This window comes from Elgaria multicarinata, chromosome 10 (assembly GCF_023053635.1).
Source record: "Elgaria multicarinata webbii isolate HBS135686 ecotype San Diego chromosome 10, rElgMul1.1.pri, whole genome shotgun sequence".
Classification (NCBI taxonomy): domain Eukaryota; kingdom Metazoa; phylum Chordata; class Lepidosauria; order Squamata; family Anguidae; genus Elgaria; species Elgaria multicarinata.
In genome coordinates this window covers 48062337-48080361 of record NC_086180.1, presented here as the reverse complement: position 1 = coordinate 48080361, position 18025 = coordinate 48062337, and the positions used below count along the sequence as shown (strand labels likewise).

The 18025-nt window shown below is 40.3% G+C and overlaps 2 protein-coding genes across 3 annotated transcripts in view; one reads left to right on the top strand and one right to left on the bottom strand.

Moving 5' to 3' along the window:
• ARHGAP10 (Rho GTPase activating protein 10) overlaps positions 1-851 on the bottom strand; it is a 136254-nt gene extending 135403 nt beyond the window's left edge. The window contains exon 1 of the mRNA XM_063135686.1: positions 698-851. Coding sequence (XP_062991756.1) covers positions 698-851 — 154 coding nt within the window. The remainder of the gene's footprint in view (positions 1-697) is intronic.
• Positions 852-2434: 1583 nt separating this feature from the next.
• PRMT9 (protein arginine methyltransferase 9) lies at positions 2435-16882 on the top strand. Of its 2 annotated transcripts, none has more exons than XM_063135084.1 (14): positions 2435-2470; positions 3225-3437; positions 3805-4018; positions 4194-4342; positions 4973-5209; positions 5867-6034; positions 7846-7948; positions 9407-9513; positions 10118-10310; positions 12360-12543; positions 13647-14346; positions 15106-15259; positions 15930-16052; positions 16285-16882. In XM_063135084.1, the coding sequence occupies exons 3-14, from the start codon at positions 3833-3835 to the stop codon at positions 16498-16500; spliced, it is 2520 nt and encodes an 839-aa protein (XP_062991154.1). In that variant the 5' UTR covers positions 2435-2470; positions 3225-3437; positions 3805-3832; the 3' UTR covers positions 16501-16882. The 2 variants fall into 2 exon arrangements, with proteins under 2 accessions (XP_062991154.1, XP_062991151.1); XM_063135081.1 differs by having other exon boundaries at positions 3802-4018.
• The last annotated feature ends 1143 nt before the right edge of the window (positions 16883-18025 follow it).

Here is an 18025-nt window from a genome sequence, read left to right as displayed (position 1 = left end):
TGCTAGCAGGACATTATTCCTTTTTATGGGAATTCCTTTCAATGTTTATAAATCTTGTGTTCCATACTCAAGAGCCATTTATATCACATGATTAAATTCCATTGCATTCTGCAAGTTATGGAAACTTCTTAGGTGGTGAGGAACTTGCTCTTTCACAATTAACAGAGGACCTAATAATTAATAGGGGACCTATTATCGGTTTTAGGTATTTAATGTTTGTGTGTGTGTGTATCTATATCTATGCGTGAATGACAGAAAGAAAGAAAGAAAGAAAGAGAGAGAATCTAAAAGAAACATAAAAGTGTTTCACCAACTATATAAAGAAGATACAGGATAATGAAGTTTGGGGCTCCCCCCCCTCAAATGAGCACGTCTTGGCAGTTCTCGCAAATGTTACTTTTCTCACTTTGCACCTCAGCCGCCGCAGCCAAGAAACCCTAAACGTCCGCGCGATGTGCCGCTGCCCGCCCTTTCCGCCCCAAGAAAGCCGGTTCACAAAAACAACCCAAGCAGTCGCTCGCGCCTCGGACGACAGCAGCGCCCGCAGACCTTGTAGGGGCAAGGAAAGGCTCTCGCGGGGTGTGTGCAAGTGGGCTATGCCGCAAGCCCATTCGACCCGCCTTGGCCGAGCAATTGAGATCCTATCGATTCTCTCCCCCTCCCCCCGCTTCCATCCCCGACTTCTCCACTGACTCACTCTTGGTGGCGGCGATGAGATTCTTGCCATCCTTGAGCAACTCCTTGATGAACTTGTTGGTTTTTTCCAGCTCAGCTTCGTGGGCTCGGACCCTTTCCCGGAACAAGGGGCTGTCCAGGTAGCAATCGCTGAACTCCAAGGGCTGCAGTCCCATGGCTGCCAAGGCGGCGGCGGCGGCGGCGGCTATGAAACAGGGTCCTTTCGGCAAATCCCTCTTCGCTAGACGTCTGCACCGTCTCCTTCTCCTCCTCCTCCTCCTCTTCTTTCTTCAGACCAAAGCGGCTCCCCACAGCGCCTCACCAGGGCAAAAGAAGCGGCAGAGCAGCACAGCAACTCCCAAAGCGCAGCATGGGCTCCGGGCGTCTTCAGTGCCGCCGAGGCGCGTACCACAGAAGAGAGGCTGCCTGAGGGAACGGAGCTCGTCGTTGAAGGAAGGCGCCGTCACTCCAAAGGCCGGAGGGGCGCTCCGCCAGAGGTCAAGGCGCAAACAGGGCTACAAACGACGCTCCCAGTCAGAAAGGCTTCTCACCGCGGCCCGGCTGCGGCGGGAGGAAAGCAGCAGCGCCCGCCTGCATCTCAGCCCGCTCCGGGGAAGGTGGATGCTCCGCCCAGAGGCCCCCGTCTCTTCTCCCGCCCACGCCCGGCCTTCTCCGCCTCCCATTCTTCCCACAGGAGTCTTAGCCAGCTCCGACCTTTTCCCTGTGGGCTCCTCCCCTCGGCTGTCCAGGTCATGCTCCTCTCACGCTCTGGTGGATGGTGGAGGGTGCCTCCCTAGGGCCGGGGCCAAGGCGAGGCCAGGCCGGCTTCTCCCCTCACGCTGGCAAGCCACGCTCGGTGCCTTTGCTTTTAGTTATTCCCTGTTTAAGTAAATCAGTTGAAAAATACCTCTGCTTGTTTTTAACCCGCCTTTCAACAAAATAGTTCCAAGGCAGCAAATAGCTATATAATCGCTTTAAAAAAAAATGCAAAAATCAAATAAACAGTCACGGCAATCATGTGTTTTCGAATAGCCGTGGCAAACAGTCATTGCAATCAGCAAGGCTGTAATCCTATACACCCTTACCTGGAGGTAAGTCCCATTGAACTCAATGGGTCTTACTTCTGAGTAGACATGCAGAGGATTGCGCTGTAAGTGGCATATTCTAGGCTGCAATCCTCTATTTTTCTGGGAGTAATATATTTAACTCAATGGGAATAGCGATGTCAGCCTGCAATTCTGTGCACTTTTTCCAGGGAGTTAGCTATTCCCACGGAAATCACTAAAAGCAGACTACCGAGTTAAATATGCAGAGGGTTGGTTGTGCCACGAGCAGTTAATTTTTCAGAATAAAAAGCTGTTTCTCAAGGCTTGCTTAAATGAACCAAGGTCCGCTCTGATGGATTTCTTGTGGAAGACGGTTCCACAATCTTCGAGTTTAAACAAAAGGCCATAGGCTGCAATCCTATGCCCATTTAGTTGGGCGTAAATCCCATTAAACTCGAAGGGGCTACTTCTGAGTAGACGTATCATAGGGTTGCACTGTATAAGACATAACAGATGTGGTGTGGTATAAATTTTAATAGACTACACAGTTTATACAAAGGCAGCGGTGAAAACTGAGAGGGGATGGAAGCCTCAGAGCTAGAAGGGAGACAGGCAGCAAGCGCAGAGAGCGATTCGCGTTGCGCCGCCCCTTTCCCCTCAGCCGCCGCCGCCGCCGCCGCTCCACCTCCTGCCAAAGGCGGGGCCTCTACTAGGCCGCCCTCCTTCTCCTCAGCCGAGATCAACAACCGGTAAGCCCTCTTCTCCCGTCTTTCCTCAGGAAGCGCTGAGAAAACGGGAACCTGGGTGGGCGGGAAAATTGACGAGGTGATGGGGAGAAGAGCGTGTGTGCATGAGAAAGAGTAGAAGAAAATCCCGATGAAAGGGCGGGGGCTCCTTCTCTTCCTCCCCCGCTTGTGCCACCGTTACTACACAGAGGCTTCTCACCCACAGAGGCCGCTGCCTAGTTAAGCCCTTAACATACACGCGCGCGAGTGCACGAAAGAGGCTGGCTTGGCAGGCTTGGGAATCTGAGAAGTCGAGGCCTTTCATTGCCCTTCCTACTCTCCAATCATTTGCATGAACCAAGGGCCAGCCTGGGCCCAGACTTTACTTCTCTACCTGCTCCTTTCCCATTCACGCGAGAGGAGGGAAGCACCACTTAGGTCTACTGCTGCTCTGTCACACCGTCTCAGGCTGCTTTGCTCCCATCACCGTTTTTCTCCCTTCCACAACCTCTTCCACATCCTTTCTGGGGAATTTTCTTCCTTTACCATTATCAACTGCACACACAGTTAGGTAAAAATGATTATCTAGCTGCATTTCATTCAGATTTTACACCTGTTTTGGGGAAGCTGCCTTGGTCACCCTGTGGGATGACCTTTGTTGATTTACAACCCTGTTGGTTCTCTTGAAGCTCTCTGCAGTGGAAGAATTCCACTGGTACTCATTACAAATCTCAAAGGTGAGAATTCAGTAATTATCAGTGTATGTCTTTTGTACTAGGCTCCAGTTTGTGGATCTTGAGGTTCTAGTGGAAAACAAAGTAGATCCTGCACACCTGAAGTCTACCCACCCCTGTTCTAAACAATTGTAAGGATAGCAGCATTTGAGGAAAAAGCAGCATTTGAGGAAAAAGGGGGTGATGAAAACCAGGCCCATCTAGAGAGGCTACGGAAGAGCAGGATGAGCAGAACATGGCTGTAGCACCTTCATTTGGTAAGTATACATTTGTATCTCCTTACTACTCAGACCCCCAACATAGAGTTACTGGAACCAAGTTGCATAGTTGTGGCCAAGTATGGCAGGGACAAGGGCATAGCTGTCGTATGATGGCATTAGCTTGGGTGATTGCAGTGAATTGCAATGTGAAAAAGAATAAGTGGATTTGCAAGAAATGTCACTTGTGGGTTGTTGTTTTTTTAAAAGATCCACTTTTTAGTATTTGAGCTGAAATGAGTGCTTAAATGTTGTTATTATTTATTATAGCTGAAGCTATCTGGGCGGTTTACAAAAATTTAAACACAGAACATTATATGTAGCTTTCTCATAATTCTACAATAAATGTTGGTTTTTGTTTTAGCAGGGCAAAGTCCAATTAATTTTAATTCAAAATGCCTAACTCTAAAAGCAGATCTCGGCGTAGGCACAAACTTGGTCAAGAAGCTGGGAGGCGTGAATTAGTTTCCAGATCCTTACAAAGTGCTAAGCATTGTTTGGAGGACCAGGACTTTGGGACTGCATATGCACATTATCTCTTGGTGTTAAATCTGGCTCCTGAGCTTAAAAATGATGTCAAGGTGAGTAATTGCTTTTCGTCCAGTCTTTTATTTTCAAATAGGTATATGTGGCTATATGCTTACAGAGAGAAAATCATGCACACACAGTCCATTGTGTATGATATATCTATTCACCAATAAAAAAAGAACATTTTATTTGCATGAATAAATTAATTCTCCCAACAATTTTCTTTAGGAAACCTTTCAGTTTACCCTTTTTAAATGGGCAGAGGAGCTGGATTCTCTTGCACGAATTCAAGATTTATTTGACTGTTATGAACATGCCTTGGAATTGTTTCCAAATGATGAAGTCATATGTAACAGCATGGGGGAGCATCTCTTCAGGTTTGTAGTTGTCCTTGTTGAATTGCATTTTGACTAAGTAGTAGCACACTGATATAGATATCCACCAGTCATTGACAATAATAATGTTCATTTCTGTAATATTTTATAGTCTATTCTCATTACCATTCTATGCATAATCAGCAACTAATTTTTCCAGCCCAGATTCTATCACACACATGGACAACAATATCTGAATAGTTTGTTACAAACCCATGATCTGACCATAGGAAAATGTCTTAATGTTGGATGACTACTAGTGTGAAAAATTGCAATATGTACTCATACCACAAGCCTTTTTCATTTACAGCAGAGGTGAGCAACTTGCAGGCCAAAATGTCTGAAAGGCCACAACTCCCTTCAGCCCTAGAATGCAGAACCAATAATGTGGGCTAAGAGTTTTAAGCCAGCAATGACTGAAGGATCACAAGTTACCCACCTCTGATTTGCACAATACAACTCAGTTTTGAATCCATGTGCTCATATCTAATATTGCAACCAAAATCATCACCTACCTCTTTTGCAATCTTAGCATCCCTAAATGATAAATGTAGATGTTTGCCAACTTTCTATGGTTGAGATTTAATTTCTAGCTTTATGCTTTTTATTGATAGTGTCACCTTTTTCTGTTAGAATGGGCTTTCGGGATGAAGCAGCTGCATATTTCCATAAAGCTGTGAAACTAAACCCTGACTTCCCTGATGCAAAGGAGAACTTTTACCGTGTTGCCAACTGGGTGGTAGAACGATGGCACTTCATCATGCTTAATGATTCAAATCGGAATTTGCTGTATCAGAAAGCAATTCATAAGGCGGTCAATTCAGGGTGCAAAAGTGTTCTTGATATCGGAACAGGAACAGGGATTCTCAGGTTTGTTGCAAGTTCACAACAATATATTGGTGCTTATTTTTGAAGATCGTAGAATAGATCATAAATGTCACTTTGCTACTTAGTCTTACAGACAGATCTTTCAGAAAAATACACACACACGCACACACAATTTGATTGGACTTTCTTCTGAGTAGCTTTGCATAGGCTTGTACTGTTATACTTTTATGTCTTTTATAGCAGGAAGGAGCAACAAGTCAAATATCTATTGATGTTATTCTATTAAAGTTTGTAAGTTGCTACAGTGGGGGGGGGGTGTTTCTAGCTCCATAGCAAGCAAAGTTGGACAGAACAGAGTGGAGCTGAAGAGATAAACAAGATTGAATATCTGCTGGTCGTTTTATTTTGTTGTAAAATGAGTTATGGTTGTGTATTCTTACTAATTTATTGTTTTATTTACTGCATTTCTATACCACCCAATAGCTGAAACTCTGGTGTGTGTTTTTACAAGTTTGTAGAATTAATTCCATCATTGGCTTATTATATAAACTTTACATTTCTGCCTGTTCATTGTGCTCCAGGGCCTCAAGTCCAATGTTAAAACAAATATTTTTTTATAAATTAATTAAATTTAAAGCAGTTATTAACATTTTGTCAGAATCTTTGATGATTTCTGTTGAATTTCTTTTAATTTTTCAGCATGTTTGCCCAAAAGGCTGGAGCATCTTCTGTCTATGCTTGTGAGTTGTCGAAGACAATGTATGAATTGGCTTGTGAAGTGCTAGCTGCAAATGGTTTGGATGAAGAAATCAAACTTCTTCATATGAAATCCCTTGATATAGAAATTCCAAAGCACATACCTGAAAGGTTACTTTTATATTTTATTGTGACGTCCTGAAAGAATTACTCCATTATTCATTCAATTCAGTGATAACATGTTCAGGAGACCAAATCGACGTAGTTTATGAAATGCTAATCTTTTCATTTGTTTTTATATAAGAATGAACTTTTAATGTGTACATTTTGATAAACCTTTTACAAATAGTTACTTCCACTTAAATAATTTGCCAATTATTCAGAGGAAAAGGGGGGAAATCATCTTGCTCCTTCCAACGGTGATATAAAATCAGATCAAAGTTGCTGCGTTACTTCTTGTACTAAGGCTGCAATCCTGTAGCCAAGTACTTGGAAGGAGGCCCCACTGAACTCAGTGGAACTTTCTTCTGAGTAGATATGTATACTATTACACTGTAAAAGATTCATCATGAAAATTAAAAGGCCAGGTTTGCATGAATACACCATGGCATACTGAAGGGATTGTGGTGTGGGTTGGAAGCCTCCTCATCGCATGCTGCATTCATCTGATGTGGCAATCTGTGACACAGCACGGATAATTAGGTAAATACCAGTCATGAAAGCAGCACATGCAGGGGTGGGATAAACAACCCATGCTGCATTGTTTCCCTCGGGATTGTGAGAACCCAGCCAAAGAGTTATAAAATGCTATTGTTGGGTGGTAGCAAACTTCACCTTTTCAATCATTCACTTTTTCATAAAGTTTATAAAAAATACAATTGTGTGATTGTTCAAAGCTATCCTGGTGTTTTTAATTGATGTTTTCTTGTGTCATATCTGAGTTAGTGTCTATTATACCATGCTCAGTTGGAAACATTATTTCAGTGGGCTGCACATGCACACACATGCCTCAGTATCTGAAAATGATCACTATGCCTTAGTCCACAAAAGGGATAAATTTGGTACATTTCTGAGAAGTGCACAATTGGTTGGCTATACTGTTGTACTGTTACAAGAAGAAATTGTGATGATTTCAGGCTGAAGCATTATTGTGCATTGTGTAGTGCAATTCCACTTAGACTGAAGTCCCATTGGGTTCTGAATGGCTTACTTTCTACATCTGTTCAAAACTATGTTTCTTTTTTAAATGGACAAAATCTTCTCCAAAATCAATTACCTTTCGCTTATGCTTTAGAACCGGTAGCAATGACAGCAAGCATAGGATCGTGTGCAGCAATCCTACGACCAACATAAGGGCCATCTCCTTGTTCTAGCACTGGGAGCTGGTCTTGCTTCTTGTATCAAAACAGCAACTGAATAGAAGTGCCTGCATGACTCGAATGTAATGGAAACAAAGAGAGCTGCCAGTGGCACCTAGTGCCGCCTTCCAAGGACCATGGACACAATCTCTCCTTGCCCTCCACATTCTATTATACACACACACATGCGCACGCACACACACCCGAGCTGATGCTAAACGATTCTGGCAGCTTAGAATACTAAGAGATAGTTTTAGGGCAGAGAGATCAAGGGGGGATCTACACTATTGCTTTTAAAGCGCTTTAAAGCACTTTGAAAACATTTTGAAAACTGTATATGCAGTGTGTCCTGGGCTCCAACAGTTGTCAAAACTGTTATAAAGTGCTTTAAAGCTGTAGTGTAGATCAGGTCCAGGTCTGTCTTAGAAAGGATGCTGTTTTATCTCAAGCAGAGGTTTCCTTGGCAGAAGCTCAAGCCCAACTCAAAGGAGACTGCTCATTTCAAGTTATTGAATTTAAATCCTGCAAGTTTTATAATTTCATTTCATCATAGAAGGTGTGGCTTTAAACATTTTGTGGAATTACTGCTTTCTTTTTATAACTACATTTTTACTTTTTAAAAAGAGTTTCCCTGGTCGTCACTGAAACAGTAGATTCTGGTTTATTTGGAGAAGGAATTGTGGAAAGCTTGATCCATGCTTGGGAGCACTTGCTTTTACCACCAAAGGTGAGCATCTCTTGGAGTCCAAGACCTGATCCCAAAGTTCTTTGGCAATGTGGCTGCTGCCAGTAGTTGTGTGTTCAAGGCTCCACAGTGTTGAAAGAATGTTTAAACATTATATTCTTCTTTTGTTACATTGTAAAGACTGTAACATAAACAATTAACTGGAAATGTGAAGCATAAACACCATACACATGTGGTGGTCTTCCAGATCACATTGACAGTTGACAGAGTAGCAGCTCTCTAGAGCCCAATGGCATCACCATGGAGACTTGCCAGGCAATCCAGCAGGTTCATGTGAGAACAAGCATTTACATGTCCTCCGAGTTAAACAGAGTCCAAATTATGCAGAACTTTGTCAATGGCCACACTTTGATTTAATCTAAGATTGTAATCCTAACCTTAACTACTTGAGGTTTTATCCAATTTTAGTCTTAATTAAATCCCATTCATTTAATGGGTCTACTTTAAGTAGGACGAACATTAGCTATAACCCCAAGTAATTAAGGGTAGGATCACAATCTTAGATTCAGTCAAAATGTGGCCATTGACAAAGTAATTAAGGCTTGTTCTTAGATGTGTTTTCTCTTCAGTAAATATATTAAATGACTGAAAACTTTTTCTCCCTATAACAACTGATATCGATGGGTTAAATCCAACATCATGCTAGCAGACATCTATTCTTGGATCAGGATTTCCCTATGCTTTCCTCCCCTGCACCATCCAAATTTTCAATAGACTCCCCCCAAAAAAAAGTTTTAAAAAATGAGAGGGCACCCATGGCTGCAGAAAGGAGGAGAAATCCATTCTACCAGCAGTTTCTGTTCTGATGGCAGATATTAGTTCCCATAGAATTAATTTCCTATGAAATTAGTGCTAAAATTGTCCTAAGTGCTTTCAAAATAGCAATATTTGGCATTACTTTTTAAACTTATAGCTAAAAAGAAGTTCTAGGCCTAGTGTTGACTCAACAACTCTCTCTCATTTTCCCACCCCTATGGCCTATTTGGAGTCCACCAGGAGAAAAACTTCCAGTGTGGAGGCTCCCTTTCTTTGGAACTCTCTCCCCATAGAGGTGAGGCAGGCGCCAGCACTGTGTTGGTTCCAGCGCCTCCTGAAGATAGCTCTATTCCAAGAAGCATCCCTTTACTGAGAGCCACAGTTTTTATTGGCATTCAGGTTTTTTAAAAGTATAATTCTAATGGTGTTTTAATTTTTGTATCTTTTATTTATATTTATTTATTTATTTTATTACATTTATATTCCCCCCTATTGCCAAAGCTCTCTGGGTGGTTTTACTGTTTTAGTTCTTAAGTCCACTGCTCCAGAATCTGTTTCAGATAGTATATAAATAAAATTAAAACATCTAAACTAATCTTTTTTAGGACTCTGTTAGCTGAAATCTAAATATTTCCATTTAATGTATGAACCGTAGTTTGTACAGTTCTGTAATTTGTTTTTCAGCCTCTTGATGGCAAAGTTGATGCTGAAAACTATGGTAAAGTTATACCAGCTGGAGCTACTGTATGGGCCATGGCAGTGGAATGTGAAGAGATACGTAGATATCATAGGTATATCTGTGCTGTTGATGTGTGGAAGAATTGGCATTAATGGCCACATGGTTAAGTAAATTAACTATGCCTTGCTAGCTCACAAAACATTTACTGTGGCATCTTCTTTGTTAAACAGGATGCTCAGCAGTTATCTGGTAAAATGTGAGTTTTTTGGTATATGAACTGTCAACCTATCTTCAGTTCTGTGCTTCATATCCAGTTTGACTCTGGTCATAACAACAAGAGCCCATCTTAGTTGGATTTTAGAGGGAGAGCAAAGGCAACTATATTTTAGCAAGATTTGAAGGGTGTAGAATGATACTGCAATGTGGTATATTGATATAATAATACAATTGTTTTTTATTCTATTAATGTTAGAGAATGTGTTCTTATAATGTACTTTTTCTTTCTTTTAAATTGCCCTGCTTATGACTGAGAAGAAAGGGATAGATACTCTATTATAAAACAAAACAATTATGCAGGTTTTTAACCTAAACAAGTCTTCTCTAAGGAGTCTCTCCTTAATATGCCAGTAGCTGATGCTTAGTTGGGAATTGAATTGACTTGCATGATTTTGTCTTATCAAATCTAATTTCCATTGTTTGTTCCTTTATTTTTTCAGGGTGGGTTTAAAAGACATTGCTGGTGTGTGTTTGCCAGAAACATTGTTATTCCACAGTCCAACATATGCTTCTATAAACGCAGATGAAACTCTTGAACCTTACACCACTGAAAAGCTCAGCAGAGTTCCTGGTGGCTATAAGGCCCTCACAGAACATTTCCAGATTTTGACAGTCGATTTTAACAATATGCAGGTAGGTAATTCTTCATTGAGTACAGGGAATGATTATACAATTGTTTGCAAAAAGACTAACATGGAGCCATTCATCGGGATAGTATGTACATTTTCCACAGTTCCTTGCCATGATGACTAAGGGCAGGTTCTCAGATGCATATCAGTCAGCAGCATTATGTGTCAATTTGATTTCCATGGCATTTTACTAGCCCTTTTCACATAACTGGGTATCTTATGTGCAGAAACCTATACATAGGCTTTTCTCCTGCAGACAACCATGCTAACATGTGGACCAAGTAGCCTATCCAGTACTAGGGATGGGGCCACAAATGTGGTCCTGCTGCTCAATATTCATATAATGCCACCTTTATGTGAGTGAAGATGGCTAAATAGAACTTTAAAACAGTGCTTTTCCATGGAGTAAGTTCACACATTTAATGCAGATTGTTAACTGTGTGAGCCAACACAGAGTTCACCTTCAGAGTTATCCAGAAAAATAACTTGGGGATTGAAAAAAACAAGGGTAAGGTGGAGGCACACTGTGAAAAATAAGATGGCAGAGGATGTTCTACAATGTCAGAATGGCAGTATTTCTCAAAAGGAGAGAAGGATTAGAAAGACAACTCTTACAGTAAGTTCAACCAGACCATTTTTGTTCCTTTTGGTAGCACTGTGTATTGAATATTACAAAGCAGCTGTTATGTGGGCTCTGAGCCAGCGATAGTTAAACCTAAAAGGATAATGTATTTTGTCTGGTATAAACATCGTCTTTATTTCTTGCCTCATGGAGACTTTTTTTTCAGGCAGAGAGAAATATTTGCAGGCAAAGTCTTAAAATACATTCCCTTGTTTACGGGAAATTATTTTAAGCTACTTGTGTGGATGGGAATTATGCTGTGGATCAATAACCCTACCTTCACTTTATCTGACATCTAAGATTAATAGCAGGAGAAAAGAAAAGCACTTAGCTGATAGAAAATATAATGCAGTAGTCCATGGTATGTTCCGTCTAGACTGTTAAATATGTTTAATTTTTTAAGATTTCTGTGCAAAATTGTAAAGGGCTTCAGTTGTCATTAAACCCTGAAAGGAACCTGTCTTGCCAATGAGAAGCAGATAAGGAGTATAAAGGCTATCTTGGGAAAAATAGAAAGGGTTGAGCTTGCAGGAAAGGAAAGAGGACTTGAGCCATCAAACAATGAAACTTCACTCTGGAATTCATCAGTGCTCTTTGTTTGGTGTCTGCACATTATGAACTTATTTATTGTGGGGAGTGGGAAGAAATCTTCTACCTTTTTAGAATACAGAGATAAAGCTATAAAAAGAGATATATTGACAGTAGGAAACGAACATTATAGTTGTTTGAACATCATCTATATTTAAATTTTATTTTCCTGTCTCCTTGCAGCTAGCTTTGTAGGAAGCATTTTAGCATGTATGGATGCAGTCCAGAAGTACCATCCCACTTATGCAATGTGCTTCCAACCACCCCAAACCAGTGCTGCCAACAGCTAAGCTTCAGTATACACCAAGTATACCTGGGAGCCCAGATACTGCATGTCCCAGTAACCATACAACTTACACCAAGACTGCCGCAACTGCTTCGATCAGTTGTAGCCTGAAGTCAGCAAGAGCAGCACATTCTTGCATCTTCTGGCTAAGAGCTATTACACAGTTGCTGGTATTTCTTGAAGTTCAGCTATCTGATCGTTTAGGGAGCAGAGTATATCATTTATTGAGATTTGTTATATACACAGTAGAAATATAGCTACAGCCAAATTGTAAGAAAATGCTACAGTTATATTACTTATAGAATTTTTCTTTAATAAAATCACTTTGATGTTTACAGATGATATACTATCTGACTGTTGAATGTCGCCTGTTTCCTACAACCATTTAAATTCTATACATTTCTAGACTTGAGCTGGATTATAAAGCAAACATGAACCTTATTCATATATCATCAATTCAGATTGTAAACACTCAGCAAGTAAATTATGTTTTGGGGGGAAACTGGATAAGAAACAGCCATATTTCACTGGTGTGTGTGTGTTTCATTCTTTATCAGGAGCTAAAAAGCTTTGCAACCAGAACACCATCCAAAATCAACATGCCTGTTATTAAAGGAGGAATACTAGATGCTATTGTGGTCTGGTTTGCATTGCAACTTGATGATGAACATATACTTTCTACTAGTCCAAGTGAGGACACCTGTTGGGAACAGGCAGTCTATCCCATACAAGGCCTCCTTGGTATGTCTTTGGGATTTTATTTTTACAACAATAGAATGTATTTTGTTTTGAGGATATGGCCAATTTGTTTTATAAGTTTCAGAAGGAAACTAATGAACAAAGCCTTTATTTTCCATTCTCATTCCCAAGTAGTATTCTTTGGAAAAGTTCCATCTTATTCTCCTGAATGATGCAAAAATTAAGGTCCACAACATAGCCCACATTTGGAAATGCCACTCTATTACATGATCTAACAAATCAAATTTGTAGACATGACGTCAGTTCAGTAGAAGCAGTGCCAGCCTTCATCATTAGAATTCCTAGTTATGAAATACTTCAATAGTAGAGAAAGATGAGATAAGCAAAATTTGGGGGAATTGGGTTGATTATCCAGGAGAATGCCAGGGAGAGGTAAACAGGGAACTGTGAAGAGTGGGAAACCTCACTCATTTTGGCGTCTAGATTGTAACAGCTTCAAGCTCATTTTTACTCATAAGTAAATTAGGCCTAGTTCAGTGGCACTTGGTTTGCAATTTTAAACACATTTACTAGGGAGTAAGTCCATTAGTAAGAGCCTCATGTGGCGCAGAGCGGTAAAGCAGCAGTTTCTGCAGCTGAAACTCCCCACGGCCTGAGTTTGATCCCAGCGGAAGCTGGTTTCAGGCAGCCAGCTCACGTCGACTCAGCCTTTCATCCTCCCGAGGTCGGTAAAATGAGTACCCAGTTAGCTGGGGGAAAGGTAATAACGGCTGGGGAAGGCAACGGCAAACTACCCCGCTATAAGGCCTGCCAAGAAAACGTCAGCGAAAGCTGGCGTCCCTCCAAGAGTCAGTAATGACTCAGTTCTTGCATGAGAGGGTCCTTTCGTTTTCCTTCAAGTCCATTAAAATCAAAGGGATTAATTTAGGAATAAAGATGTTTGGGAATGCATTGTTAATTTGTAGTAAGAAAGCTGGATTCAACTATGCTTTCTGCATTAAATAAAACAACCAGAACTGTTCTGCTTTCCATTGAAAGCTGCTTGGCAGTTGCTATAGGAGTAGCAGTAGAAGTTGTGCAAGTGATGTATAATCCAGTGAAGGAAAAATAGTATATTTAATTTTTCATCCTTTTGTGATTTACAGATTACTCTGTGAAAATTGGAGACTCAGTTAAGATGGAAGTATCCTGCCAGGACTGCTACCTAAGGATTCAAAAGATTTCGCTTGTGACTTTAGAATATGGGATGGATGTTGAAAAAAACTTCAAGGAGAACAACAGTGAGGCTGAGCTCTGCAGTGCTCTGGCCAGTCTTCAAACAGCAAGCACACTGGAGAGTGTGTGGCAGGAATGCAGGCTGGAATCCACTGAGATTGCTTTACTTAACAATGTACCATATCATGAATGTTTTAAAGCTGCAATAGGCAAAGTGCTGTCATCATTAAGCAACCATGAACAATTGCACTCTATGGATGTGGATGGCCACATTGATGAGCTGAATCTTGAAAAGAACCAAAGCAAAAACTCAGTGGCTCTTGATCCTCTGTATGTCTTGGATGTATCAGAAGGCTTTTCCATTTTGCCAGTAATTGCTGGCAAATTTGGCCCAGTTAAGGCATACAGCTCTGTTGAAAAAGAACATCACCAAGTAGCTCTCAGTCTGATTTCAGAAGCCAACAAATTTCCTAAGGAAACATTAGAGTTTTGGCTCAGCCATCTAGAGGATGAAAACATGGTATTGCAGAGGCCTAAATCTGACAAGTCATGGAGTATTATAATTTTGGATGTCATAGAGACTTCTGGTCTAATTCAACAGGATGTGATGGAAAAGGCAGCAATATCCAGGTAATATATGACATAGGAGCTTCATGGGCTATATTTGATCTCTCCATTCATAAATTCCTATATGATTAATGCAACGTAATTTGAAATGATAGCTAGCCAAAAGACTATTAGAAATTGACTTGCTCATCAGCGAACCACCTGTTACTTATGATGTGTGTAACTTTTAAAAATTAAATTAGCATGTTGTAGCTGCTTTTTCTGTTCTTAAATCTTAAAAGGTTTATTCTTAGACAAAAGTTCACATCAACATTAAAATTAGAGTTTGTTCTTAATGTCCTTTCATTTTTGTTGCTCAAAACGGTGTAAGTATATTAAACAAAACATTTCTGACTAATGGCTTACATTAGGAGTGGCCAGACTTCAGACTTCCAAGATCTACTTGATTTTCTACTAAAAACACAAACGTCCACCAGGTGCAAAATAGTGGTTCTTGGCGGGCATACACAAGCAGCAGAATTAAGCAGCAGGGTGCTTCTCAGTACAGGTCTAAGACCAATAATTTGTTTTCAGTATAAAAAATTAACTCCGTCATTTCACACAGACATCCACTCCTGGTTTCCTCCCAAGCCTTCTTTATTTCCTCACACTATTTGGGGAAGGGTGAACCTTTTTCCCCCCCTGCTGTTAAAAAAGTGAGATAATTGCAATTCATCCAGAGACCTACCTTCTGCCCACTCTTGGCCTAAATTTTGGTGACTTCACAGGAAGTAAGAGAACAATGTGAAAAGAATAACTTTGTTATCAATTTTTCATCTATAGGTGCTTGCTTCATTCTGGAGGGAAAATATTCCCACAATATGTGAAGATGTTTGGAATGCTTGTGGAATCAAGGACATTAGTACTTGAGACAGCAGTTCAAGGGACAGATCCCACACTTGGTTTCAACATTGCACCGTTTATCAACCAGTTCAAGGTATGAAATAAGTTGCATGCTTCCATATGAAGTTTAAAACACTGGATCAAAAATTGAGGGTCCCATAAAGCTGTAATGTTGTATTAAGGCCACAATTGAGACGACAGCAGTCATTTCTGTATGCCTAGCTATCAAAGGCTCTCTGTATTAAGGCCTTAGTGTTTCACTGTTTCCCAGTAATGAAAAAGGCATCTTAGTTAAAGGTTGACAGAAGTAACATTTAAGGAAAGTAGGAGAAATTCTGTGAATTCCAATAATTAGTTCCAGAGCAAAACTGACAAACCTATTCCTTTCTTATATTGAACAAGAGGGCAGTTTGTTTTATTTTTAAGTATCCTACAGATGCCCGCTGTTACATAAATTCTTGTCTTGTGAAAATGGTGTAATGTGTTTAATTGTATCATGGTCCCTTAGAAGTCTCAATTAGGGAAACAGAGTGGCACAACTCACAAGCCATCTGGGACTGTCAGCATGGTATAGGTACAAGGATACTGTTGCCCACTGTTGTATGGGATAATGCCACAAATTTCATTAGCACAAATTCTTAAAGCCTAGGAATGTGTGCCCAGGACAGGAAGGAAGAGAAGTTCTTTTCTAAAGACATGCTGTGCCATTGGAAATACATCATAATGAAATAATCAGTCCTAAAATATGACATATTCTATTTCAGGTGCCTGTGCGTGTTTGTTTGGATCTGTCCACACTATTATATGTGCCTTTAAGCAAGTCAGTGGAACTTCTGCGAGTGGATCTTATGAATCCATATTTGAATAGCTCTAGTAGTGAAGTTAAGGTAAATCCATAAAATAATAGATGCTGTCTGCTGAAGTTTTCTATTGCCATTCTTATATTTGTTAACCTAACTTTACAATTACTGGTATTCTTTTATATTGTGCTTTATTTACCCCCACCCTTTTTTTAAGCAGAAAGCCACATGAGGCATAGTAATCAGATCATTTATATTACTTGTTAGTTTGTATTGTTAATATATATTGCTAATCCTCAGATGGTTCTTACTTTTGTAGGTGGAGGTTTGCGAATCAGGCCAAGTTACTGGTATTCCATTTTGGTATCATGTGTATTTGGATGAAGATACTGTTTTGGACACATCAAGCAGGTCCTCCCACTGGAAACAAGCTGCTGTTGTATTAGATAAGCCTATTCAAGTTCAAGTAGGAGATGAACTTGTCCTCAACATTCACTATCACAAAAGCAACATCAGCATTACAGTAAAACAGTGAGCTGCCATCAGCTATTGTTGGTTTGGGTATGTTTAAATGTAAAGAGAAGCCCAAATTTAGTTATTTGTATGTAACAGTTCATCATGGCCTACAGTGTTTTAGTCTATTTTGAGCTATTATGCAATTCAGCATAACTTTAGCAGGAACTTTATACTGCCTCCAATATTATGTGTCTGAGATTCTTACCAAAAGCAAAGCCATGAACCCACAAGAATTGGAGAAAAAATGAATTACTTCCTGGAAGGCTGACAGTTTGTATATAAAATGTCTAAAGATTATTAACTTCTACAATACCCATCTTCTTTCCTATGCTTTACTTTCTGGAAAAGTATTGTATGAATTGGTGTAAAGTAAAATTAAAAAGGAATTCTTTCAGAACATACCCATTTTCCAAGTCTCACTTTTTGAAGGTTAATAAAGCAATGATGAATTAGCTGGGCAGTGATATAGGACAGTGCTATACTCCTATAGATCAACAGTTCGCTGGAAAAAGCAAAACTTTTCACTTTTTAGGGAGTTGGCAAACCTTATTTATCATTTAGAACAACACCTCAGAGTGTCTTCCCATCTAACACTACTGCACTGAAATGTTCCTAGTCCAATTTATCAACTTTAGCATTTGTTATGAAACCTTGTAAATATAGATCCAGTAACTAGTTTTAGAAAGGAGGATCCTTAGTTTAAAAGATCATATGGTTGAAAAATTATTTTAGTTTTAGTTCAACTATATCCAGTTATGATCTGGGAAACAAAGTAAAAAAAGTAATGGTTTTGGACATTAAAAATCCATTTCATGTAGGAAATATAGGCTGACAGCATCTAAAAAAGCACTCAGAATCTCAGATGCACCCATGGGACTATCAAATTACTTGTAAACTTTATAAAGTACATCCTGGAGATATGGTACTAGAGCTGCTAAAAAGACATAGGAATAAGTGGCACCAATTGGTGACTCTTCCCCATTTAATAGTCTCACTTTACACTGTCAATTAGCTTTTTAAAGTCATGGGAATTCAAATATGCTAGATTCTAGTAGTTCTGCTCATTCATGTGAAATATTCTTGTCAAGCAGATGGTGTTACTGTTTGCCCAGAGATCCTGGCCAGCAGGAACCTTCTTTTCTCCTGTACGAGGAATGGAGTGGGGCTCAAATGGCATTGTTTGCAACTGCTACAATACACAAATGGTACCTATTCAGGACCCACCCCACTGATGAGCTCACCAACAAGGAAGAAACAGTCCTGGGAAGGTGGAAAAAATGCAGCGGCAAGGAGAGGACAGGAGAGAGAGGAGGTAATGGTCCCCAAAGACAGACTGGGGAAGAGAAAAGGCACGGAGAACCCCAGTCCATGACAGTTACCTAAGCAGCTCCAATCATAATAGTAGTAGCCAATCAACTGGAAACTGAATGCCCAGAGGCATACCCTTGAACTTTTAGGGTAAGGTTAGGGCTAAGGGAGCCAAGTCTGTAACCTGGAGAAAAGTATCTACTTGTTTGTGGGACTGAGCCAGAGAAGGCTTACTA

Coding starts and splice junctions, on each gene's coding strand:
- PRMT9 (XM_063135084.1), top strand. CDS start 3,833: ATGCCTAACTCTAAAAGCAGATCTCGGCGTAGGCACAAACTTGGTCAA. Junction 5,210..5,866: donor ACAGGAACAGGGATTCTCAG/GTTTGTTGCAAG, acceptor TTAATTTTTCAG/CATGTTTGCCCAAAAGGCTG. Junction 6,035..7,845: donor CCAAAGCACATACCTGAAAG/GTTACTTTTATA, acceptor CTTTTTAAAAAG/AGTTTCCCTGGTCGTCACTG.